The 27,694-nt window shown below is 36.4% G+C and overlaps 1 protein-coding gene and 1 long non-coding RNA gene across 8 annotated transcripts in view; one reads left to right on the top strand and one right to left on the bottom strand.

Annotated features, from left to right (window-relative positions):
- Nucleotides 1-27,694, bottom strand: part of LOC106074128 (uncharacterized) — an 82,828-nt gene that overhangs the window by 31,367 nt on the left and 23,767 nt on the right. For 3 of the 7 annotated variants that reach the window (XM_056043094.1, XM_056043097.1, XM_056043099.1), the window contains exons 3-13: nucleotides 22,306-22,363; nucleotides 14,324-14,419; nucleotides 13,500-13,568; nucleotides 9,383-9,455; nucleotides 8,630-8,705; nucleotides 7,794-7,894; nucleotides 6,199-6,305; nucleotides 4,637-5,548; nucleotides 3,561-4,029; nucleotides 2,444-2,693; nucleotides 70-1,212 (exon numbers count right to left, since the gene is read on the bottom strand). In XM_056043094.1, the coding sequence (XP_055899069.1) occupies nucleotides 70-1,212; nucleotides 2,444-2,693; nucleotides 3,561-4,029; nucleotides 4,637-5,548; nucleotides 6,199-6,305; nucleotides 7,794-7,894; nucleotides 8,630-8,705; nucleotides 9,383-9,455; nucleotides 13,500-13,568; nucleotides 14,324-14,419; nucleotides 22,306-22,363 (3,354 nt within the window). The remainder of the gene's footprint in view (nucleotides 1-69; nucleotides 1,213-2,443; nucleotides 2,694-3,560; nucleotides 4,030-4,636; nucleotides 5,549-6,198; nucleotides 6,306-7,793; nucleotides 7,895-8,629; nucleotides 8,706-9,382; nucleotides 9,456-13,499; nucleotides 13,569-14,323; nucleotides 14,420-22,305; nucleotides 22,364-27,694) is intronic. The other 4 variants (XM_056043100.1, XM_056043101.1, XM_056043095.1 and 1 more) reach the window with 3 other exon arrangements.
- LOC129928515 (uncharacterized) overlaps nucleotides 16,657-27,694 on the top strand; it is a 30,626-nt gene continuing 19,588 nt past the window's right edge. Inside the window, exon 1 of the long non-coding RNA XR_008780023.1 lies at nucleotides 16,657-16,787. This is a non-coding gene — a long non-coding RNA (uncharacterized LOC129928515). The remainder of the gene's footprint in view (nucleotides 16,788-27,694) is intronic.

Raw genomic sequence — 27,694 nt, 5'->3', positions numbered from 1 at the left:
ATATACATGATAATTGCACAGTGACAACATTCAAACTCAGGAAAAGATGCAGAAACAGATGAACTATACCTGTCAAGTGGGTTGAATAGGGGCCATCCCTTGGCCATTCACTCTTCTCTTGCGTTTCAGACCCCATTACGTTTTTGAATACATTGTTACTGCGAAGTCCGTTACAGTAGGGACCAAACCAAGTGGACTGGTAGACATTGTGCAGCTCAGTAAATGGACGTGGCACTCGTTCATTCATGTGGTCAGTTATGTGACTATGTGTAGGCACTCTATTGTCAAAATGATCAAGAGCGTGTGAGTGTCCATTACTGTGTCTACTATATCTGTTATTTTTACGGTCTTCTCTGGCTAACTGACCATTCGCTGCAGCATAGTTGTCTAATCTGTTTTCTGACCGCTCAGTTCTCAATCTATTATTCTCATGTCTGGTAAAATGACCATTTCTATTGCCATATTTGGCCATTTGATCTTCACTGACAGTTTTCTGGTCTTCAATATATTGTTTTCTGGCTTCTTTCAGATACTCATGCTTGGCCATCTCATCATTTAAATGATCATATCTTGGCATCGCTTCATCAAAATGTTCATCTTTAGCTACTTGGTCATCAAGACATTCTTGTCTTGTCATCTGATCATCATAGCTAGCCCACTGATCTTTTATATGTTTATGTCTGTCACTTTTATCTTCAATATATTCAGTAGCGTTCATATGCCGTGTATGTTCATACTTAGCCATTTGGTCTCTGAAATGGTAGTCACTGGCCAACCAACCAGCATGAACCTCAGCCCTTGCCAACTGGCGATGCACAGCTGATCCATTAGTTAAATTATAATAGTCAACATCATCTGCATAATCATGAATATCTTGAGTCCGTGTCCCAAAGTTGGCCATCTCTCTGGGAAACATGCCATGGCGCTCTGAGCTAAACGGTCGCATCCTCTGAAGAGAATCCAAACCAGAAACACTGCCAGATGGGGTCGATGGGGGCCTGAAGGCAGAGCCTCTCTGATACAAATCTTTTGGTTCATCCGGAATTCTGAAGTACATGCCCATCGGTGGAGAGATCTTCCCATAAGTGCTCAGCTCTTCTTGTGACCTGTGGGCTCTGTTTGTGGCTTCAAGGGCATCCAAAGATTCCATGGCTGGGGCAGGGTACAGTCTGCCGTTGACCATCAAGTCGTTGTCATGATATGGAAGGTCTTCTGTGTTTTGTTATATAAATATGTCATGATGATATGAGGTGAAGGAACAACAGTAACAAAAACATCAACAATACAACTCGACAACAGTTGTAAAACAGTCATTTGATAACATACAATTAGAGTCATTATGACATAACAATATATATATTTGAACATACAAGACAATAGGCTAAGTGTTAAGCATTCAGAAACAATTTAAGTATTTCAAAATGCTATGTCCCAATCACCCTTTTTTTTACATTGTTAAATGCTTTAATTTATTTTATTAGCAATTTGGAACAAAACCACCGTTTCCTAGTTAAAGTCACTGATTAATTTCTACTGTAGACTCTTTATTGCTTTAAGGAGCTATAATAAGATTGTAGAATAACTGTTTTGCTTTTCTCTGAATTAGAAATTTTATTTTGATAGTTGGATATTTTTTAAAATTTAATTTGTAGAATGGTTGCTGTTTTTTTTTTTAACCCAGGCGACTGGAGCAGACAGATAATTTTTATAAGCTTGGATTAATAAAATATCATACATCTTGTTTATATTTAGAAATGTTAGTGGGAAAGTTATTCAGTTCAGATTAATAATAATATAACAATAATAATAATCTTTATTGTCCATAAGGATAGGTAAATATCATTCCAGTGATGATGACTTAAAGTCTCACTAGTTTTCCACCATAGCTGGTGAACAAATATATTTCAAAGAACAAATAGCACATATGTAATTGTCATGATAATATTTTCTGATAGAACCAATTTTCTTGCAATTATTAGAGAGATAATGCTGACTATATATAAACAAAAACATATGTGAGGAAGAAGAAAAACAATTCATTTTCAAAGACAAAAACAAAAAAACTTGATTATTAAACATGACAGCATTGACATAATATGATAATTAGTTGTTACATAGATACAAAGACGTGCAGACCACACAAAAAATGATATGAGACAAAATAGATTCATTGAGTTGAATAGTTCAATTACGAAAACAAAAAAATACAACTGACGTGAAAGGATGTTCCATTGTAATTTTAAAAGTAAAAATTTGTTTAGAGAGAAATTTTTTTTTAAAGGATAAGTTTAGAAGTAGTATATTACAAACATTTTCTATCTGTACACAGACAAGTTCTTTTATAAAATTATTATTAATTTCTAAATATCTCAATATTCGATGTGCTCGGAAATTTAACTATGAAGAATAAAAAGAAACAAGAGTTATAAAGCAAGATTTTTACCTTTGTCAGGGGCAAGCCTCAGGCTGCTGACTCTTTCATAAGCTAGGCGTAACTTCTGGGCCTCTGGATCCATCATGTTGCGAGACTGGGGGGACCCTGGACTATATCCTTGGTCCTCTGCTGCCGAAGGGTGGCTGGAATGACTTGAATCAGATAACCTAGAGCTGGGTTGGTTACGAGACAGTGACGATGCTGCAGAGTTTGGCTGTGTGCCTTGTTCCCATGGTAACGTGTTGGATAGCTGCTTTTCCTACAGAGAAAGGTAAAAAAAAAAAACAAAGTTTAGAGGTAAGTAAAATTGATGTTATTAAGGCTGTTTTGTTTGTTTTACCTTTCAGATGTTCTTTCAAAATTTAACATTATTACTTCCTAGCCAAAACCTCCAGCAGGTCAGTGGTTATTAGAAACAGGCAGGGTTCTAGCCTGGGACAACAGTCCGAAGCACATACCACATGACCTGGCAGCTATCCTGTGTAACATGTAGAGAAGTTAAATGAACAAAACATCTTCGCACTCTAGTATTTGCCGTGTTTTCCTTGCAACATAAAACACTACCACATACATAAATGAACAAAGCACAACAAACAGATACTCACCAGTTTAAATAGGATAACTTTAAATCCAGCAGGAATAATAAGTTTGAATCACAATGTTAAAATCACATTAAATAGATTAGTCAAGTCAAACTAGTATTACATATTACACCAGCAGAATGAATCAAATAAACAAATGAATCTTGACACTTATCTCCCTTTTACTTTTTATACTATGTCACAATAACTGGTCTATCATAAATATTTCAAAATATGGATGTTTCAGGTTATGTCACAACAAAAAAGTGTCTACTCAAGTATGTGAAAGGTATATATGCAAAATGATGTAAAGTCAAAATGAAAAACCATCAAACTTTAGACCTCATGGTCAAGTATATTTCATTTCAAAGTGATTAGCACTAGAATTAAAAACTACTTAAGTCTATAATTTAAAACCTTGACTTTCTGATTTAAAACAATATATGAAACAATTATCACTCGATCACAATATAAAATCCAAAAATATATATAATTGAAATACAAATGCAAGCTGATTATTTGGACAAGATGTTGAAATGACTCACCCTTGGGGTAGGGTACTGGAAATAAGCAGGCTCCTGCATGCGCTGCGTATTCATCTTGGAAGAGGTCAAAAAGTCATTTTGGGTCACTGGGGTCTTAGTCTCTGCCAACTCTTCCACAATCTGCTGCCTCACAGCTGAAGGGTAAGGAGGTCGCCCAGGAAGAGGAGCCTGACCTAAATGCTGTTGCCCATCTGATGCAGACCTGTTTGGAAAGTTGACATACGTGTGCCCTCTTGTGCTGCTTTGTAGACTGTTATTGCTGCCATCTGGCCTCTGTTTAAGGTTGAGATGAAGGTCTGTATGTTGGTGTGGCCGAGACAGTGACCCCTGAGATGTCTGTCGAGGATCTGCCTGACCTTGACCTGAGTTCCTAAAAGATGAGTTAAACCCTGGAGGTGGAGCACCAGAAGATGAACTGGAAGTATAAGACCTTCTGTCATGGCCAGGTGGAAACTGTTGTCTTTGATCTCTGTTAAAAAAGTTAACGAAACTCTCTTTTAATTCCAAATAATATTTTTTGTATAACTAACACTTGCAAAATAAATGTTTTAAATATGGTATTCCTACAGCCGAATGCATCAAAGTTTATTTATTTCAATGAAGACAAACATCCAAATAACATGTAGGTATTGATTTTTATAGCAAGTTCAAAATTTTAGAAATGGAAGAGATAAATTCATGGAATATAAAAACAGGTCATTATCACGTCCTATGAAAGCCAATATAATAAATAATAGTTTGAATTAGACAAAAGTTGATATTTGTGTGTGCTTAACTCTTGACACCCATCATTAATTTTTAAAATTTCAAACATTAATATGAAAATAATTTTTGTTTTATAAAATTGCATTCATTCCTTTTTAATTCTATACTAATATTTTCTAATAAAAAAACACAAAAGTTATACAAGTTTAATCGAAGCATTCTTTTCACTCCCAAAAGGAAAAAAAAATTAATTCTGTTCAAATGTGGAAAATATTCTGGAGTCAGAGAGTTAATTCTCAAAGATTAAAAATCTTAAGGAGAGGTAGCATTAAAATTTAACTTTTAAAAAATGAACATAAAATAAATATTACCTGGTGTCTCTCAGTGACCCACGGAGTGGATCGCCAGTTTGCTGAGATGGACCATGAGAATGTGGGGGGCTTGTGCTTGGAGATGACTTGTTCATACTCCCATCACCCTCATTTCTTTGCTGCTGCCCACTAGTCATGCTTCGCCTCAAGTCTTGTGGCTGAGATGCTCTGGTTTGCTGCTGAGTCAACAGTCCTGGCCTGACCTGCATTCTCGAGTCGGGCTGCCTGAGAAAATTTTCATGTGATTTACTCCTGATGTTGAATGTTTCTGGGTGCTTTCCTTTGCTGTTGTCAGGCAGTTCAACAAAGGAGCTGTGTTTCAACCTATCAGTGTCCATACTAGGAAACCCTTCATCCCACTTGTGAAGCATCTTCACTGGAGTGTCAATGTCTGAGTAAGAATCATCTTTCGGAGGCTGCTGGTAAACACCATTCACCCACTGGCCCTGCCCATCACGTGAGCGTTGTCGCTCTGCTTGAATAGGGCTGTAAGAATTATGGCCATTACGGCTTGAGTCAGACTTGGCCAAGCTGTTTCTGGCAGAGTCTGGTGCAAACCCATCTCTGAGTGGCTGGTTCTGTTGACCGGGTGCAGGGCCACCAGAGTTCCCTGAAGTCAGAGACTGATTGGGATTGAAAGACTGACTGTTGTAGTTAGGTCGAAAGTTCTGTGACCCATGAGATGAGTTCGACAGGGAATTCCGGTTAGAGCCATGTTGGTTAGGGCCGATGTTCTGCTTTTGGAATGAGTTGTCACGCATATTACCAAAGGGATCATTAGGGGCAATGAAAGGGCTTTCCGCTGGGTCTCCATATGCTGTGTAAGAGCTGCCACTGTTAGTATGTGGAAGGCTACTTGGTTTATTAAAGCTCTTCATATGTCTTGCCATATAGCCAGAGTCTCTTTGGAAACTGAAGGAATACACACATTTATTTATTAAGAAAATAAAATTATGAAATAAGCAGAATACAACAGAAGAATATACATTTCCATTAATCAGTGACATAAATATATGTTTCAAAAATTATTCATTACAATTTATGTCAATCTTTTGTCTTATTTGCTGTGAACAGAAAGTATATTTTGTATTACAATGTTGGAGTGGGAATTAACTGGGGATTAAATTTAAGATAGCCAAAATGTTATAGCTATATATGGACCAAAATGAAAAATAGGGGTTGAGTGATAAAGCCACTTGGCTTTTGAATCGAGGGGTCCCAGTTTTAAATCCTGGTAAAGACTGGGATTTTTAATTTTGGGATCTTTAGGCCACAGAAACAGATAACGTTTATATAATTTCCCCATAGATCGCAAGGTCTGAAAGGGGAACTTTATTTTTTATTTTACTATAAAAGTTTTGCTGTATCTATGATTTGAAAAGAAATCACAATGAACATTACTTAGGTAGAACATTTCTGTTAGGTGATATACTTTAATTGAAACAAAAGAACAAACAAAAGGGGCTGATGACCATCTAAACATTATGAGATCAACAGAATTTAACAGTATTGATTTCAACTGCTTGGTGAGAATTCTACAATAAATCTCTTAAAGCACTCACCCATTGCCATTCATCATGGCTGCCTGTCTCAGCAATGACATCCAAGCGTTACACTCGTTGGGATCCTCTGCGGCAAAGTACAAAGTTTTGGTGTTCTCGTGCTCAACCTGCAAAGCAAAAAACAGCTAGTAAGAAAAAAAAATGTTAATAAAAAAAAAACAATACAAGTCTATAGCCTGAGATAAATTGAGATTTCAAGAAGAGCAGGAAGGACTCCTTCTCCTGTGGCAAGAAGCTGGGGCCCTATAGCCTCGTGTCTCATAGCCTCCCCACAATACAGATCAATTGACCTTATCAAGTCTACAACAAATACATGCCAGCAATATGATATGGGGCTCAGAATGCTGTCACCATGGTTCTGAGTTTAATCCTCACAAGCCATTCTTTTCATCTGTTTTTCAAGGGATATAATAATTTTTTTTCAATTCCAAATGAACAGCTGAAACTTACTTGCCCAAATTCAACTGCAGAGCTAAGGGTTCAGCTCAACATTTAAAAAAAAAATGAAAGTTCGTATTCTAAGCATAATTCTCATCACCATACTTATGGTCACTGGATACAAAGAATGCATAACTGTTGCATTGTTCCAACTATTTATGCCAGGTTCTCAGTTGATAGCATATTTTATGAAACATATTATTAATTCACAGTTGAACAAGCCTTATATATAAATATATTTTGTTTTTCTCACCCAATCAAATTGTTTGCAGCTAGACCTACAACTCACTAGTGTTAGCAGCTTCAAAAACCTCGGAGCTATTGTCTCAGATGAGGGAACGAAACCCGAACTATTTGCCCCAAATAGCACAGTCCACAGCAGCCCTTTCAAAGCTTAAAATAATATGGAAAGACAAAGGCTTAGCCCTCGGCACCAAAATCAGATTGATGCGCTCCCTGGTCATGGCCACATTTTTAAACGCTTGTGAGTCATGGAAGCTGACTGCAGAGCTAGATAGGAGGATCCTAGCAATGGAATTGAGATGCTACAAAAGGATCCTAGGTATCACATTCAAAGACCGCATCACAAGCCAAGAGATTAGAGACAGGGTTACTGCAGCGATCGGATCCCATGATGACCTGCTAACTATTGTGAAAAAACGCAATGGCCATATTACAAGATCTTCGGGGCTAGCAAAGACCTTCCTTCAGGGAACAGTACCAGGAAAAAGAAGAAGAGGCAGACAGAAAAAGCGATGGGAGGACAACATAAAAGAATGGACGGGCCTGCCATTGAAAGAGGCTCTAAACAAGGCAAAAGACAGGGAGGAATGGAGAAAGTCAACAAGTCTTGTTTGGTGCTCCAACGGTCAAACAGACTAAGGGATAGGTAAAGGTAAAAACCTAAAACTTTTCATGGATTCGCATAGACCCATTTTTCATTCAGAAATAATCATTTATGTTATAAGCGGTGTTTTTGGATCTAGACAGTGTCTGAAATTATAAGACACTTTAACCACTACCACAACTAAATCAACTCTATAAATACCTAACCACCTAATAGAAATGTTTCATTTTAGAACAAAAGTTAGACTATAAGACAATATATAAAAAAAAAAAACAAAGTCTGCCCCATTTTAAGATAACACAAAGTATACCTTGAAGACAAAATTTCTTTTGATGTTGTCAGTCTCTGTGCATGGGTTTATTCTGTAGCTAGGCAGGAGGACAGAGTTCAAAGTCACAGATTCATCTTCACCTGGCAAGGTTAAAAATGTAAATATGTAAAGAACAGGAGGCAAGCTATGAATGTCAGTGTTTATTCCAATTTAAAAAAAAGCATTGTTTTTCTCCAACAGAACATTGCAAAATGATTTTTTTTTTAAATCCAGGAAAAAATCAAAGGTTTTGTTAGCAGTTTCAACTAAAGCAGTGATGCCAAACTTTCACCCTCTGGTGAGACCAGGGGGGAGTGGGGGGGGGTCAAATTTCTCACACACTTGTCAAATGCCACATTAACACACACAAACATGTCAAGTCCGATGGAACAGTCAGTGCAGTGCAGGGCAGAAAGTTTGAGTGTCATGGATATGGTGGTTTTTAAGGCACTGAAAAAAATCATCAAAAAATAAATAAATAAATAAAGTTAAAGTTAATTATTGACATATTCATCTCAGTATAATGAAATCTTTTTTTTTTCCCTTAAGTCCTATCTACACTCATAACAAGATAATGTAGAAACTTTTTCTTTGGCTAACCAAATATTAGATCATAAATTGATGTAGTACTGTAAAGTATTAAGGTTAGACTGTAATTAAAATGCAAAAGAAAATGACACAAGAAATTATCTATGTTGTAGTCAACATTTGAACTGCCAATGAGTGAAGCAAATCAATAGTCTTGTGATGGTCTTTAAATTAATAGACTAAACTTGTAATGGTCAATAGTTAATAAAGTAAAATAGATGGATTGAACTTAAAATTCTTGGACCCACCTTTGTAGATAAACAGAGCAAAGTCAGCCAGTACGCACCATCTTCTCTTCCAACTCTTGGTGAGTCCACTGGTTTCCTATTGTAGAAACATGAGTCGAGTCATGTGATCAATACAAATCAGGCTTAGGCTCAATGACATTGAGTACAAAGATTAATAGTTTTTTCATTGGGGTAAGTAATTTTTTAAAAAAGTTTAATTTTAATTTAATTTAGTGTTAGAAGACCCCATCAAAATAATGAATTGCTGAGAAATTCTTGTCTAAAGGGACTGTTTTACTTTTCAACTAGCTCATACTAAAGTCAGTATTACTATACTGCTATTATTAATGATCCTTCACTAGTGTAGAATGGGAAGAGAATGGGAAGAAAAAAAATGTTTAAATTAAATCTCAGAAAGAAGAATAATATTTGTCATTAAATGGCACATAAATGGCACATGTTCCCATCAAATAATAATGATAAGATTCTAATAACTAAAATTAAACTAAAATGGGAAGCATGGTCGAGAGGCTAAATATGCTTTAACTTGGCTTGGCCCCCTATGAAGAGGGCTCGAGGTTCAACACCCAACTCGGGCAGAGTTGTGTTTACTGAGCGCCTAAAGGCAGCATGGAAAACCTTCTCCCAGATAACCAACCCCCCCCCCCCCCAAACGTGTCCACAAATTGCGCTCTGAGCATGCTATAAGCATGAAAGTAGAAATATATAAAAGCCATAATTATTAAATGATATTTAAAAAAAAAAAATTCTTACCAAACGAAGTAACCATCCACTTTTGACAACTTCAGAGTTAGGATTCCTCTTTGATGATGGTGCTTTAACACTCCTAATAGTTCATTTAGGGAGAATAAAAATCAATGTCCATTATCACTCATTCCTTCTTTTAAATTGGTAAATGCAAAGTAAGTTTAAAAAATTTATTCAACAGAAAAAAAAATCAAATTCTGATGGTCTTAATGAATGAAAAAAATGTTGATATCAGAATATGTCAGAGTAACAGATGATAGAACCATTTATTAATGACTACATTAAATATTGATCTAAACATTTGTTAAAAATACATTTATTTAGCCATACTATTTTGTAAGTGTAAGAAACTAGTTTACAAACATGAATTTAAAAAAAAAAAAGACCACTTCATAAACTCAATAAAAAAAACACAAACTCAATATAAAAAAAACACAATGTGACTAAGTCCAATGTATCAGTCTGCAGTGTTTGTCAACCTGTTTATTCTAGCTATACACTAAATAATGTGAAAAACATGTCAATTTTTCTATATTTGATTTATAAAGGAAAATATTTAAATTTGTATTTTTTTAAATATTCAAAAAATTAATATATTAGCTAAAAATTTTAAAAATGATACTGATGTTTGAATTAGATCTAGAGGACCTTTTATGTTCTTCTGAGGCAAAGATTTAATCTAATATAACATTACATACTTTCGGTTTACAAAATTTGTTTTGACCATTTTAAAGGTAAATAACATTGCTTCATGAAAGCTCTATGAACTTGATAACTAGCATTTTAGCAACTTATCATTCTATGGGCTATCATTATAATTTGACCAATTTGCAAGGGACATAGTATAGACAGTTTGGTGTGCAACTGATGAAAAGAACAAGTCTGTTTGGTAAATGTGCTGTGCAGACAATATTTTGAAAACAGTTTAGAATACCTTCAGCTAAATAAACTAGAATTATGCAAGGCAGTACATGGAATGAGCAGAAATATTTGCCTGTCAGGAAATTCCCAGATTAAGCGTATGATGCAGGATTTAAAAAAAAAACAATTTGACATAAAATACAGTTCCAACAATTAAGTCCTGTACTAGTGAAGACTAATACTAAACAAGATTGTTCAGACTAAATTATTTTTAATGAATCTGTAACCTAATCAACATAATCCATCTTGTTTCTGCACAAAAAGAAGCTAAAACCAATGAAATTACTCAAAACTTAATACACCATTAACTCATTGATAAGAGGCTAGATCAGACATATCAGATGAAAGAAATTAATAAGACCACCTAATATTGACAGAAAAAGTAAAGTTCCCCTTTCAGACCATAAGATCTATAGGGCAGATGACGTAAAAGTCATCTGTTTCTGTAGCCAACAGTTAATGAGTGTGTTATGTGGCCAGCACAATGACCAATCGCCTTTACTTTTCCCTGACTAATGTCAGGTACCCATTAAAGCTGGGTGGAGAGGCGCCCAAAGATCCTGAAATTAAAAATCTCAGTCTTCCCCTTGATTTGAACCCAGAACCCCCGGTTCAGAAGCCAAGCACTTTACTGCTCAGCCACAGTACCTCCAGACCACCTATTGATAAAAATTTAAATTTAAGTAAAGAATAAACACCAAACACAACACAGGAGAAGTATATAAATTGAGAGAGAGAAAAAATTACTGAAGTTACGAATAGAAGAGTCAGAAAAGGAAATTGATATCCCAAAACTTACCAAACCTCCAGCTAGAAGAATAGGAAAAATAAAAAAGGTAGCAGCCAAACTGATATCCGAAAACTTACCAAAAACTTCAACTAGCAGCATTGCAGAAGAAAAAAACCCAATGACAATAACTTAATAAATGATTGCTTAAAAGTAATGAGACAAGCAGCCCAATGAACAGTTGAAGACGACCTGATTGAAATACTAAAATAGTAGAAAAGGATAATATGATGATGTAGACAAGAATTAGAAATAATGACAATTTTTTTATAACAATGCATCAGAGAGAAACCAGAAACACCAGACTGGCATACACTAAAGCAAGGAGACTGGCCACAAGACTGCAGATTGAAAAAGTTATAGGCATGAAACAGTTGAGAAGAGAGGGATGTGCAAGGAAGGAACATGAACATTCAAGATAAAAAGAACAGACGTCATCTTAAATACTAAATGCAAATGCTTGCTACCTTATTATCTTTTAAGCAAATTTCTTTTTTTTCCCCAATCTGATAACAAAATTTAACAATGAATATGAAGTTCTCTTCAAATAAAATTTTAGCAGAGGAATAAATATCTTTTGGACAGTAAGAATATAATTTTAGTTGTTTTTTTTAACTTCACTTATTATCTTATCTTTTATATAATACAGACGTTACTTCAAAAAAGATGATGATTACGTCCTATGTGTCATGCATTTAGTCATGCATATTAACCAATGAGCTAAATTCTGCCAAGTCACTGGTTTTTCTGGCTAGCTCAGGCAACCCATTCCATGCTCTAATAGCGCTAGGAAAGAAGGAGCATTTGTTCAAATTTGTCCTAGCATATGGAATGAGAATGTGCCTTTATCTTTGTGTCTTTCTGAGTAATTTAATAAATTTTGTTTTTGTATTTGAAGATTATGGTTCAGTGTTTTATGTATAATTGCTACTTTACTTCTATCCTGAAGGCTTTGTAAATTTAGTGATTTTACCAAAGGTGTTATGTTTTTGTCTCCTGGGGCTGAGAATGCTGATGCAAAGTATTTGTTTAGGATGTTAGCTAAAACTATTAAATATTAAAACTATTATTTCAACAACTTTAACAAGTTACTCAAGAACTTTTACAAGCAACACTCTGAAAATAAAAAAAAGCACACCCTGTTCTTATTTACTTAATGTGGGTCAATATTTTTACAAAGCTTTTATCAACCCATTCTGTCTGTCTGTCTGGGTTTTTTAAAGTATTTCTTTATATTTTACTTGTTTTGTGTCAAGTCATTAAGACAAACACACAGTTGTATACATGAAACTTTGTGTCTACTAGAACTACTTTTATTAGAAAGTACTGTAAAGCCATAAACCAAGCAGATGTAAAAATAAATACATAGAAGACAAATTGTAAGCCTTTGAAGGGCAAATAATGCTATACAAAATAAGGTTGGTTTAAAAAAAAAGGGATCTAAAAATAAAGAAGTTAAAAAGCTACAGAGACATAGCAAAAAATAAAAAGCTCTAAAAAGAACTGTAAAAAAAATGACAACATAATTATTTTCTGCTAGACTCTAAAGTACTTTATAATGACTTTGAAATAAACTTACAATTTATACTTTGAAATGACTTTGAAATAGATTTAAAATATTTAATAATGACTTGGAAATATAATCACAAAGAATTTATAATGGCTTAGAAATAGAGTTACAAGTAATTTTTAGTATCTTTGTAAAAGACTTATACGTTACTTTATATAGACTTTGTAGTGGTTACTCATAATTTTTAATTACTTTGAAATAGTCTAGCAAGTACTTTATGATGACTTCTATCAATTTTCTTATTCTTAAAGATGGACAATTATTGCTCTTACTAAAGTCTACTACTAAATACTGTTTTGTGCACATCCTAATATGAATGTGGAATGGTGTGAATGTATTTTGAAAGAAAAAGGGAAGCCACAATGGAGAACTAGACACCAATAGTGTTTACAGTGTTCAGTTATTAAGATAAGATTAAATTATTTATAAAACTTTAAATTATTTACAAAACTATGATTTTGACGTTTGGTGTTTATGCCTTTATGAAAGTGTTTCATCTGCTCAAAACAAATTTTAAAAAAATCAATAAAAAAAAAACACACTATAAGTAGATTCTTTTGACAACTAGTTAATGAAACTGCCTGGGACTGTCATTTGATGGTCCCATGTTTGTTTACAAAAAATGAAACTAGAAAATCATGAATGTTGGCAACAGGGAAATTCAAGCAAAAGAAGCTAATAAAATGTTGAAATTTTCTCAACCAATAAAAACAAATTAAATGTTTACTGACTATTATATTGTATAAGCATGAATTTATGGAGTCTATAAAGCTTATAGTTGAAAATCTTAATTTTAAAAAAGGTGAAAATGTTTGTAATTTTATGGGTCATTTCCCAGGTCCTACCTTTGTTTGAAAGTCCCCCGCTTAAAATTGTCCTTTTCCTCAGTTCTGATACCTGGGCTAGTGGGACTGCTGGAAAGTGTAGACATACCAATGATACTAAATACTTAGATGTATTCTAAGTCAACACAGCTTATTGTTTTAGTTTGAGAGACTGATTTGATGAATTGTCTCGCACACCAAGGCCTTGTAAAAGTTTGTGGATCATTTGTGACTCAACAGTGTTGATGAGTAGAAAGAGGAATTCTTTCACACACATTGTTCTTTTGATTGTATTGTAAGGCATTCAGTGATAACATAATGTCACCAGTACACTTTGATTGTGGAAGGTGTTAATTAGGGAATAGCAGAGATTTGATAAGTGAGATACAGCTAGACAAAGAACCAAAACTGCAAAACTAAGCTTGGCCAAGCAGTTGAATCCACTTTTAAGGTTTAGCTAGAGAACTAGGGAGTAAATCGAATTACTCAGCATGGCCCAAAACATAGACCTCATGATTGAGCTAAGAATTTGGCCACAGCTTAGGAATGAGACAGTTGGCTATGCCTTGAGCACTTACATTTTTTAAAACACTTTTTTTTTTCAGCACATTACAAACATATAGAAATAACAGGTATCACAAACAGAAAAACATGCATTTGGTCATATTGACCAGTAGAGTGAAAAATGTTACCACAATGAAACATTCTGAGATTTCAAATAAGCTACATCACATAGACAAGCTCATGCAAGGCAAAGTTTTCATGCAGTTTCAAACAGCCAGTAATGTACAAGACCAGAGACTACAGGCACGCAGTTGACTTAAAATCATAAAGTGAAATTTTACCTAGGTTCGTTTTCTGAGGTGTATGGAGCGTTTCTGAAGCTTTCAGGGGGTCGTCCCAGTAGAGGGTGGTCAAAAGTCGTTAGCTGTCTGTTGTGACTGCAAGCAAAAAAAAACTAACATATTCAATTCTTAGCTATTTTTTTCATATAAAAATGTTTTAAAAGCTAATAATATTTGATGATTCTATTAAGTTTTGCGACTGGGAGATTGTAATGAAATCTAATTTATATATTCTATGACACCACTGTCTGTTGATATCAACACTTGCGCTTCTCATATTAATAAGAGGCTTTCAATGATATCATTCAAAATCCTTCACAAAAGATAATTTTATTGGTCCAAAGAAATAAAAATTTAGTCTTACTACAATAGTGGAGCTAAGTATTAATACTATAACAATAGCAATACAGATGCAAATACAAACAAAACACACACACAACAGAGCTTGATGAAAAATTGAGTAATGTGATTTGGTCTTTGATCATCTTATCTAGACCTCTTGTCCATCTGGCAAAGATTACAATACTAGCTTCCTTCAGGCATCAAACTGAACTCAATGTGTTAATTATAAACTGCTTCAATACTTCTCTCTAAGTTTTGAACTGAAAACTTAAACAAAGTGAGACTTGCATTATTCTAAAGGTCTCAGTGTGGTGACCAGGCAGAGTGGGACAAACCCTGTGTATGTGGGACAGTATGGAATCAAGCAAGTAGTTTTTTTTTCTTCTCCCCTTGGGGGAACAAGGACTCAATAACTGTACACCAATTGATTAATGGAGTGATGATGTGCCAGACTAATTCAAAGGATGGAGTGTGGGAAAGAGAGGAACAGGAATAGAGGGAATGGGCAGAGTCAGAGTGAGGGTAGAGGAGAGGGTGAGGAGGGAGAGAGAAAGGGAGAGATTAAGAGAAAATAGAGAGAGAGGAGAGAGAAAATAGGTGAAAGTGTGAGGAGAGAGAGAGGAGAGAGAAAATAGGTGAAAGTGTAAGGAGAGAGAGAGAGAGGAGAGTGTGTGGGGAGGGTGAAGAGAGAGAGGAAAGAGGACAGGAAACAAATGAGAGAGAGGAGATGAGAGATAGAGAAGACAGAGGACAGAAGAAGAGAGAGATGAGATGGGGAGATCAGGAGAAAAGAGAGATGAGGGGAGAGAGAAAGGTGAGTGTGAGGAGAATGGAGAGACAGGAGAAAGACAGAGGAGAAAGGAGAGAGAAAGATGAAAAAGAGGGGAGAGAGATATGAGCTTGACACTTTCTCAATGACAATATAGGCAACAGAGCCTTTGAATAAACTCAAGGCTGCTTAATGTACAGGTGGCAAGAGTAGTTTTTTTTTATATATATACAATCTCAATATGGTCAATATGGGAGAGCGTTTTAAAATTGCACCAACAATTGACTAACTGAAGGCAGTGCCTCCAATTCCTTCCAAAAGACAACTGCTTCATCGTCAAATGTTAGATCTATGGCAAAAGTAAATGACAGTCTGGGTTTGCAGTCGTTATAAAAGCTTAGTGACGTGTGTCTGCATTTAAGTCAGAGTAATGCAGAAATGCACAATGTTTATCAATTCCAAAATGAATCCAAGATCTAGTGAAATAAACCAAGTAGTGGAAGCACTGATGGTGTCGCTTTGGCTGGGCGAGGGTTAAGCTATGTACATTTGGATAGTTAATTGCTCTCTCGTTAATTACGAAGATAGCCTCATTATTAGATCTCTAGAAATAATAGAAATTAATGACATTCAGATGTTAGTAGGTCCACATAAGAGTTCTGATGACCTTATATAAACTTGAGCGGTTCTACAACTGGTTTTATTACGACTGCTAGCGCCAGTGTTTGAGTTCATGATCTAACATTCAAACAAAGTAAACTGTAGTAAGTCAAATTTTATCTAAGTACAAACTTCTGTTGGCGTTAGCCTTCTGAAAACATTGTCATAGAAGTTGGGGGGCGGGGGGGGTGGATACACCAACAAACAACTCGAGTTTACATCACGTGATGCACCGAGGCGCGTCACTTCTCTCTATTGTATATAGACATCTAGAATGTCTCCACAAGACACCCCATGAAGTAGTGTCGCAGATTTGAAAATAAAACCTCTGCACTCTCTTCAAATAATAAAGATGTTCCTTTTTCAGAGCTTGCGATCTATGGGGAAGATAGTGTAAAGGCCATTTGTGGCCTACCGTTTAACGAGAGTGTTATTGGCCAGAACAACGACCAACAGCCATTACTTGTCCCCAACTGTCAGGTATACATTATAACGGCGCCCTAAATATCCCACGCTTTCACCGTGATTCGGTACGGAAGGCAAGCGCTTTAACACCCAACCACCGCGACGTCCTCCTAAAATGATACAAAAGGTAAACTCCAGGTATATTTATTACAGGCACATGTCTACATAGCAAGGAAATGACGAGTCGCTCTAGTTAGGTCAGGGGGGGAAGTCAAGAACAAGTCACAGGTAAGTGAAACTTGTACCAACCGACCATAGGCAAACGTCATCAGTTCAAATGGTACCACAAACACACACAACTAATAACGCACAAACACACACACACACACGACACAAACATACACCCCAATACATGGGCGTCCGAAAAGAAGACAAAGAGGAGTAAAAGACTTACAGGGGCGTAGCAAGGAACTCGGGTCAAGCTCTTTATTAGGAGGTCCGAGGTTTCTATCTAAGACCCTGGACAATACGAACAACTGCTCGGGAAGGTATTGATATGTGTAGTTACCGTATAGCTGATATGTGGAATTACCGTATAGCTGATATGTGGAATTACCGTATAACATATGTGGAATTACCGTATAACATATGTGGAATTACCGTATAGCTGATATGTGGAATTACCGTATAACATATGTGGAATTACCGTATAACATATGTGGAATTACCGTATAGCTGATATGTGGAATTACCGTATAGCTGATAAGTGGAATTACCGTATAACATATGTGGAATTACCGTATAACATATGTGGAATTACCGTATAGCTGATAAGTGGAATTACCGTATAACATATGTGGAATTACCGTATAACATATGTGGAATTACCGTATAGCTGATATGTGGGATTATTGTATTGTCAATGTGTAAATATTGCGTTGTTGATATTATATTATTACATGTATTCTGTTATTAATATTTTAATGAGATATGTGCGATAATTGAGTTCTGTGTAATTACTGTGATGGTGATACGTGCCTTTACTGTGATTATGATATGTGTAATTACTGTGATCGTGGAGGTGGCTGAGTGGTTAAACGCTTGGCTTCCGAACTTGGGAGTCCTGGGTTCGAATCTCGATGAAGACTGTGATTTTGAATTTCGGGACTTTTAGAGCGCCCCCGAGTCCACCGAACTCTAATGAGTATCAGTCTTTAGTTGGGGAAAGTAAAGGCGGTTAGTCGTTGTGCTGGCCACATAACACCCTGCTCGTTCACCGTTGGCCTAAGAAACAGATGACCTTAACATCATCAGCCCTTATAGACCATAGGGTCTGAAATGGGAAACTACTTTTTTTTTTTACTTACTGTGATCGCAATAAGTGTGATATGTGTAATTATTGTATTAATGATATGTACAATTTTTGTATGGAAGATAACTGTTACTACTGTGATGACGATATGTGTAATTAGTGTCATGATGATATTTGTTATTATTGTAACTAGTTGTAATTTTTGTATTGAGGAAACATTCGAGAATACGAGATTCAAACAAATCCTTATAAACGTCCTTGAATGTCCTCACTGTCACCAAGACAAGCCGTCCAGTTCCTAACGTCTCAGCCGTGGGGGGGGGGGGGGGGTCAACTAGAGATTGTTCATCAACGCCCGCTAGAGCTCCGGTTCTAAGGTTATTATTAAAAGATGAAGCTATCTTAACGTCTGGCTTGGCGTCTTCATCTTCCAGGCCCAAGATCAGTCCGGTCTTTGATGGGCCGACAGCATTCATAGGCGCGCTTAGCCGTCTCCGCCGATGGACAAATGAACAACCTTAAACGTTACGAATTTAGAAATAACAAGCTTAACTCGACTGGGGAGTGGGGAGCTGGAGGATTGGAGGGAGCGCTTGAGAAAACAAAGATGTCTTCCCACTTGGGAATGTTGTGACGGAAACGTGAGGATCTTTCACTTAACAGCAGTAGTAAGACGGGAATAAAGGAGCTAGATTTTGAAGAAATTATGATAATGGCTTATGATGGCATGTCTACGACAGTAAATGAGGAACTTGGATTGGCCTCTTGAGTCACATGAAAAGTTGCAAAGGGAAAAGATTTTGTCTCCAGTTGTTAAGTGCCACAATAAAAATGCTATTGTTAGAATTGAGATTTCTTTTTCGCCTTCTTCTACGTTTTTATTATCACGTTGAAAGGTTCGTACGGCTAGTCCATCTCATGAGATTAACTGTCCAGTAGTTTCCAGATCATGCAGCTCTCCATATAGTTTTTATTCTATAGGGGTGTTATGGGGCCACAGTCCTTTTGGGGCCTCTCGATGGAGAATGCAGCTTTGAAGGACATGGTTGGTGTTCTCAGGCGACACTCCACAAGAGCAAATTTCAATAATCCCAATTTTTCAGCTTCAGGAATATGTGTTGATTCATTCTGTTGTGCGCGTTTGTGAGGAGAAAATTCTAAGTTGGTCGTGTCGGGATAGCTTGCAATGGGCATCGTTTTTCTGGAAACTTGGATCAGAGCTTGTCCGTTTTTGTTTTTTATGGTTTATTCTACAATTATTATCTTTATTTCCTAGAGAGGAGTGGATTTTCGATAGAGCTTTCTATGCGTCATGATAAAAATGGATCTAGAAAATTTTGGGCGTTTGCAAGTTCGGATGTTCCTTCAGAAATGAAGATTATTATTTCCTAGCCCAAACCTACTGCAGGACGTCAAGGGATAGCGGAGGTCAGGGTTCGAACCCCGGAACATCGAGACGGCAGTCTGGAGCGCATTCCACACAGCTAGGCAGTTTGATATATTTAAGCGTTTAGTAGGCTAACATTAATCTGTATTTATTGCTCTCATCGTAAAGAGATCATTTGATCAGATTGCCAGTGCAGGACCAGTTCTTTTGGTTAGTGTAATGCACTTAAAAAAATAATTAAAAAAATAAAACGGGACTAGATAAAAAGGTGTACACATAGAGACACAATAAGCCACTTTGTGTACATTGTTCAGATTCAAACGTCAACTAGTGTGTGCACGAGAGTGTATTTCATTTCTACTTTAACTCAAACGACACATACTAACATACTTTCAGTGAGGAACACTTTCTTGTTTAAAAAGCGATACACGCCTCTGTACAGCATTGATACTATACAATTCTATACACATCTCTATATATTCAACCGACTCATCGTAATTACACATATATCAAAGCCTACCAAATAAACACGGGCCACTTATAACCCCCATACACACACAAATCTCACACCTCCAGTTTCCCACATTTAGCAGTTATAAAAAAAAAACCGGGGAAGAGGGGGCGGGGAGGCTCCCACATTCCTGGCCTGTGTTTGCGTTATTCAACCGATCCGGTCATAACACTGACTTTGACCTGTTTGTTGGCATCTATTTTTAGTAACGGTTTATTACTTTTGCCTGCTTCAAATGATATGAACCATCCTACCAGTGGTTCTACAACTTCTTCTTTAAAGCCTAGCTACCCTCGCCGGGGCCTCGCCCTCTGGTGTTGCAGCGCAGTGTAGATCTATGTGACGAGCATTGATAGTGTTGGTATACGATTTTTATGACTGAGTACAGGCGTTCCTTATGTGAACATGTGTTTAATGTGAAGGCTCAAAATCAAAACAGAAATTTAAAAAGGAAACAAAACAAAGCATATTTAAGTGGAAGAACCGCAACATTCATGGCACATATCTCAATACTGCATGATTAAGCTCCATTTTTATATAAAACAAATACGTTAGTTACCACTAACTGATTAAATAATTGGATAATTTGTTTTATTAATTCGTGCATTGTCCTCGACTATGAATAATTATGCACAATGTCAACTTATTCCGAGAACAGGAAGTGGGAGCGAAAAAGCGTGAAAACGTAATATGGGGAATAACCCCACATATAAAGCCACATCTCACTTGTTCGATAGCAAAAAAAAAAAAAAAGAAAGAAAGAAATAATTACCAATAATTAATTTACTACTTGGTTAATTTTTCGATCGATTTATGTTTTGTTAAGTACAACAAATAATTGTAACGTTTCAATGTGATCCTAGAATGGGTGTGGGAGAAATAAAGTGTACAACAATTGTACCAGACAGAGTGGGTTGACATAAGCTTTGTAAAAAAAAAAAAAAACACAAAAAAAACATTGCGGGTGATATCACGGACAATTTCCTGTAAGACGGTCGCCAACTTGCTGCTTCAACTTTTTATCAATGAGTAGAGAGAAGCAACTAAACTTAAAATAGTGTCCTGATATTTTGATAACATTTGATATTTAGAAGAAGAAAAAGTATTGTATTTACAGAACCGACTTCCTGGTATTTATATGTTGGGTCCGTGCTCGTTTAGTTAAAGTCATCCCGGCTCGTTTAGTTAATATCAATCTCAAGATCATAGAACACACCTAGCTTTGAGAACCTCCGATGCACATTTAAAAAGCTAACAATAAGCTAGAAATGGTAACATACAAACTAAGTAGTATGGTCACGCACTGGTGATTGTGTGCACGCAGTGCAGCTACCGTAGACATTTAAACTAGGACTTAGTTTTTGAGGGGGGAGGGTAGAGACCAACACCCACCTTACGCCCTCAGGGGCCGTGAAAGTCAAAGAAATGCAACCCTGCGAGGCAATGAAGCACGACCGATGTCAACATTAAAAAAAAAAAAAGGACCTAAAGAATACGGCACTTGATTGATTGACTTTTTGATGTGTGTCGATAATAGGTCAAGCCTAACTCCCACTTACGCTCGCCTTCAGACGACACAATATTCATGCACGCAGTCATTCGACAATAACCATTGCCGCGATTCTTAAAGAGGCCTGGTTAACCCTTAATTTAAAGGTAACTACACACAATATAAACCTATGACAGCAGTGGGCGTATTTCCGAATAGATTTCCACTCGTTCATTCCTGGATATGCTTCAATTAATTCATTACGTGCCAGGTTTTATCAGCTACACGCTAATTGGTTAGGGTTATAACAAATATTCATAGATTATAGAGAATCGAACAATATACCTATGATACAGGGGCTGCGTTGCCACGGGAAATACTGCATTCCTCATTAATCTTCGGAACTCGAAGACAAGCCTTATTATTATTATCTATGATACAATGATCAAACAATCGTTGTTAGGTTATAACAAATATTCCTAAACTATAGAGTATCCAACTGTATACCTATGATACGGCTCATGAAACAGGGACATAAAAGAAACGGTTTGGGAGAAGAATCATACAAAGAACAGTGAGAATGACTTCCATAGTATGGCATGTGCACTATGTGCTACTGCTCTCTACTACTGCTCTCATATTCAGTCCCTCAAAGGACCAAAGCACGTTTTTGAGAAATGTATCCTAGTTTATCTAATCTTTATTTGAAGAAGGCGAAAACAAAAATCTAAATGACCATCTGCGGACAATGGTTATGCCTGCGCTGGGGGTGGCAAAATATGTAGGTCACAGATGGGGCTGAGTATCAACGGGAAATACTGCATTCCTCGTTAATCTTCAGACTCGAAGACAAGCCTTATTATTATTATCATCATTAATTAAACTAGAAATGCAGACTACGTATTCCTACATTTAAAAAAAAGCAATTAGATATAGATAGGTGTATAATGATAAATACAGAAAAAAGATTATTTGTATTTCTCGACACATAATTCCCGATTGCGATTGGAAATCTTTGTTATGAATGAATGATTAAATGCGTAGTTATCTGCTGTTGGTGTGCGCGTTACTTTATGTTTACTACAGACTGATAACCATTGTACTCACTCGATATAATATATAGTCCCATCATTTGTGACGTCTTGTTCCCAGCCTTTTGGGAGATCTGTGGACAAAAAAAGTGTAGCACGAGTTAGCCAGGTTGGGCATGCACACGTTAGAAATATATAGGCTTGTAATGTGAGAGATATTTAGACAATTCAGTGTGAAAGATTTAGTGTGACAGTTTGATAGGTCTTAGTTTGGCTAGAGTTGCAGTATCTATAATGCAACCTTAGTACCATAATCAGCGAAAGCCATGTAACATTTTCATAACGAGATTAAATAATAACTGGCCAACAAATATTGACTAGCAATCCCACTCAACTTCAGAAAGTAAAAAAAAAAAAAGAGTAAAAGTTCCCCTTTCAGACGATGCTGTCTATAGGGCAAATGATGATACGTCATCTGTTTCTATGATGATAGGTCATCTGTTTCTAAGTCCAAAAGCAGAGTGTCATGTGGCCGGCACAAAGACCTTTACTTTCCCCAACCAAAGTCAGGCACCCTTTACAGTTGGGTGGACTCATGGGCGCCCTAAAAATTCAGAAATTCAGAAATCCCCAGTTTTCACCGAGATTCGAACCCAGGACCCCAGGTTCGTAAGTCAAGCGTTTAACCACTCTGCCACCGCGCCCTCCTACCAAACTTAACCCAACACCATATTTATTAACGTGACCAGCTCAATAGAGAGTGACCAGCTTAATAGCCAACACTATTAATTAGTACTCCCACTCAATGCTTCATTTATTAACGTGACAATCTCAGTCCTCTACCATATTTACAAGTACTCCCACTTATTTGTTAGTCACCACATTTGTTAACAAAAGAATAAGACTAATCTAATAAGAATAATCTAATAAGACTAATCTAATAAGAATAATCTAATAAGAATAATCTAATAAGACTAATCGTACATTCAACAGCAGTGAAACTGATGTCCCTCCCAACACACGCGCACACACACACCAACATGGCAGTCAGTGAAAGCTTGGTCAACCCCAGGAATTTCCTCCAATACTATCAGTACATAATTATACGTAAACGAGGCCGAGTGCAAACTAAAAATGTGAGAATGATGAGTCAGAGAAGGGAGAGTGGCAGGCCAAGTCCGAGGAGTAATATATTTAGCATAAGAAAATGCATAATAAATAAATAATAATAACATTTAAACGCACTAAAAAGTAAAAAATAAAAAAAAAGCGTTGGGCGTGTGAAGTTTGGGTTAACTCTTTCTCTCCGTAATTATTTACCACATTCTGGTGGAATCAACGCTGGTATCGTCAGTTAGGAGAGAAGAGTTAAAGTGAAATCCAGACCTCCACGTTTTTTATTTATTTATTTATTTCCTTCTTTTATTATAAGCGTTTAATTATTTTTTTTTACTAATTATTTTAGCCTTTTAGTCTTGAACTTTGACAATCGTTTGCGACACTGATGTAAGTAAGGCTAAGTCATTTTAGTAGAAGGGAAAAAAAATCACATGTGATAATAGTAATTAGGAGAATGTTAATTACCAAATCCATAACAAAGTTTTCTTCATGATTGACTAATAGACATGCTCATTTTACACTAATCTTCTTTCAATTCTTTTAAAGAGACCATTTCGCCCAATGCTTACAGCATGTTCAGTACGCTATCGTTTTAGTGGACCAGCTGTGCTGGCTTGTCAAAAGCATTTACCTAAAGTAGCTCGAGTTTGAATTTCAACCCGAACTTCTCGGATGGAAGGCCAACTTGTAAGCCACTGAGCTATCCAAGTAGTTATAAAAATAGAAGGTTTTTGTAGTCTATTGTGTGTTTCCAAATTTTAGCGAACGACCAAATTCTCTACACAAGACTTATCTTCTCCTCTGTGACGTCTAACATTACGACCCTGAAAAAACAACTACTGGATATATAAATTAACGGAACAATATTTTTCCCCATCCGAAGAATCCAACCCAAACACCACCATTTTGTTTTATAAAGTTACTAGCCGGATATGACCCGCGACCTGCGGGCCTAAGTTTTGGTATTACTGATCTACTGGGTAGGATTTAGATCTAGATCTATGTCATGGCGAATGTTCCATTTACATTTTTTAAATGTTGTCATAAAAAGTACAGTGTGAAAATGGGTTTACTCGTTCCGCCGACATATTCGTGTCAAATATAAAATGCTGTGAAAACGGGTTTACCCGATTTGTCAAAATGTTTCGTACTTTAATACAGATAATTTTATTGTATTTTTTTTTATTTTAAAGCCCCCTAGTTGTGGGTGGGACATTAAACATACACTACTACGGTATTTTTTAAATTTTTAAGCCCCCTAGTTGTGGGTGGGGACATTCAACATACACTACTACGGTATTTTTTTTTATTTTTAAGCCCCCTAGTTGTGTGTGGGACATTAAACATACACTACGGTCTCCAGCGAGGTCTAAGGAACACCTATGCCAAGTTTTATCAGGATTGGTCAAACGGTTTTGATTTCTATGCGGGAGATACATATATACTGATTAGATTCTACTTTGTATATTCGATAATAATAATAATAATAATTCCTCGGTGGAAACTGATAAAGGGACTACGATGAATTTTGTTTCCCTTTAACGAAACTCGACCCTGGATTCGCCAGAGAATGAATACTCGTTCTTTTATAATAATAAAAATAATAATAATAAAAAATAGGCTTTCAATATATTTCCCATTCGAGTGAAGGCGACCATAATGAACGAAGACCATATCTACTGTTGCTCTGCACGAAGAGACAGACGTTGTCTTGTAACTAGAGAGACGAAGACGTTTTGGTGGCCAATGGTGATCCATTACACAAGTGGCTCTTAGAACCTACACTGAACATTCTTACCAACTCACGCACATGTTAAAAGCAGTACAAATGACTCACCATGGGAGTAAGGCACAAAGATCATCTCAATTATCTAGTCCCCCCGCTATCGACCAGGTTCATGACTCTCTACACTTCAGGCGTTTCGATAAAACAGGCTCTTCGAGAACTTTCAGTTTTAAAATAAGTCATTAAGTGTTTTTAAAGGTATAATTATTTAAAACTATTTTAACATTGTTCGCTCAAGTAAAGATCTATATCTCATCAGGTCCAAGCAGTCTGTCTCTAATGCTAAACAAATAATCACATCAAACTATCAATAACTATAACATCTAAGAACACTGGATGGATACTATAATTAAATTATAAGCTTCAATCGTATGTGTCAAAGCTAGTGATCCGCGATTGGCTTTAACTTTAAGCCAAGCCTGTTAAGGGATTTTTTTTTCATGCATCATGCAGCCATGAAGAAATGTGTTCTTGGGTTTCTTGGTTGGCGCTGGATATTTTTTTTTTAATATGGCCTTAGTCATCACTTTTTATCTTCTTTATAAACCACTGACATTAAGTGCACCGTTAACTCCGACACGGCAGAAATGTGTGACCCAATTAATGAGGCAATAGTTCAAAAAGAATCCAATCATTGAATCAATTCAGCAACAAGTATCCAATCATCGAATCAATTCAGCAACAAGTAACCAATCATCGAATCAATTCAGCAACAAGTATCCAATCATCGAATCAATTCAGCAACAAGTAACCAATCTATAAGGCAACCTTAGTACCATAATCAGCGAAAGCCATGTAACATTTTCATAACGAGATTAAATAATAGCTGGCCAACAAATATTGACTAGCCATCCCACCTAACTTGAGAAAGTAAAAAAAAAAAAAGAGTAAAAGTTCCCCTTTCAGACGATGCTGCCTATAAGGCAAATGATGATACGTCATCTATTTCTATGATGATAGGTCATCTGTTTCTAAGTCCAAAAGCAGGGTGTCATGTGGCCGGCACAAAGACCTTTACTTTCCCCAACCAAAGTTAGGTCCCTTTAGAGTTGGGTGGACTCATGGGCGCCCTAAAAATCCCGAAATTAAAAAATCCCCAGTTTTCACCAAGATTCGAACCCAGGACCCCAGGTTCGGAAGTCAAGCGTTTTACCACTCTGCTACCTCCTACCTCCTACCTTACTTGACCCAACACTATTATTTATTACCGTGACCAGCTCAATAGAGAGTGACCAGCTTAATAGCCAACACTATTAATTAGTACTCCAACTCAATGCTTAATTTATTAACGTGAGAATCTCATTACTCTACCATATTTACAAGTACTCCCACTTATTTGTTAGTCACCACATTTGTTAACAAAAGAATAAGACTAATCGTACTTCCAACTGATGTCCCTCCCAACGCGCACACACACACACACCAACATGGCTGTCGTTGAAGGCACAGGCTTGGTCAACCCCAGGAATTTCCTCCAATACTATCAGTACATAATTATAAGTAAACGAGTCCGAGTGCAAACTAAAAATGTGAGAATGATGAGTCAGAGAAGGGAGAGTGGCAGGCCAAGTCCGAGGAGTAATATATTTAGCATAAGAAAATGCATAATAAATAAATAATAATAAATAATAATAATAATAATAATAATTCACCAATGAGTCGAGTGTTTACTGAGGGTAATTCACAACCTCATGACCAAACACAAGAGGTCGGTCTACTCCCTGACTCCCTCACTCGCACCCCACACAATTGAGAGGTGCTGTTGGTGGTAGAACAAGAGGAGCCAAAAGGATCAAATGGACGAGAGAAATGAATATAGACATTATGAAATCGTTCTTCCGTGTAAACATTTGTGATGATAAACCTCTCCCAGGTTATAGGCAAAAACTCTCCCTGGAATTTCCCTTAACATTCCTAGGAACATATTCGTTGCCTGTCAGAGGGCGGTACTGCTGCAGACCTGCCACATCACCAGAAAATTCCTCAGTGGAAACTGTTAAAGGGACTACGATGAATTTTGTTTCTCTTTAGCGAAACTCGACCCTGGCAGTGCCAGAGAATGACTACTCGTTCATTTCTAACATAATAATAACATTTAAACGCACTAAAAAGTAGAAAATAAAAAAAAGCGTTGGGTGTGTGAAGTTTGGGTTAAAGTGAAATTCAGACCTCCATGTTTTTTTTTTTAAATTTATTTATTTCCTTTTTTTAGTGCGTTTTAATATAAGCGTTTAATTTTTTTTTTTTTACTAATTATTTTAGCTTTTTAGTCTTGAACTTTGACAATCGTTTGCGACACTGATGTAAGGCACCCGACATTTTAGTAGAAGGGAAAAAAATCACTTGTGAAAATAGTAATTAGGAGAATGTTAATTACCAAATCCGTTACAAAGTTTTCTTCATGATTGACTAATAGACATGCTCATTGTACACTATTCATCTTTCAATTCTTTTAAAGAGACCATTTCGCCCAATGCTTACAGCATGTTCAGTGCGCTATCGTTTTAGTGGACCAGCTGTGCTGGCTTGTCAAAAGCATTTACCAAAAGTTGCTCGAGTT

This window comes from Biomphalaria glabrata, chromosome 10 (assembly GCF_947242115.1).
Source record: "Biomphalaria glabrata chromosome 10, xgBioGlab47.1, whole genome shotgun sequence".
NCBI classification, from domain to species: domain Eukaryota; kingdom Metazoa; phylum Mollusca; class Gastropoda; family Planorbidae; genus Biomphalaria; species Biomphalaria glabrata.
This window is presented reverse-complemented; position numbering and strand designations above follow the sequence as displayed.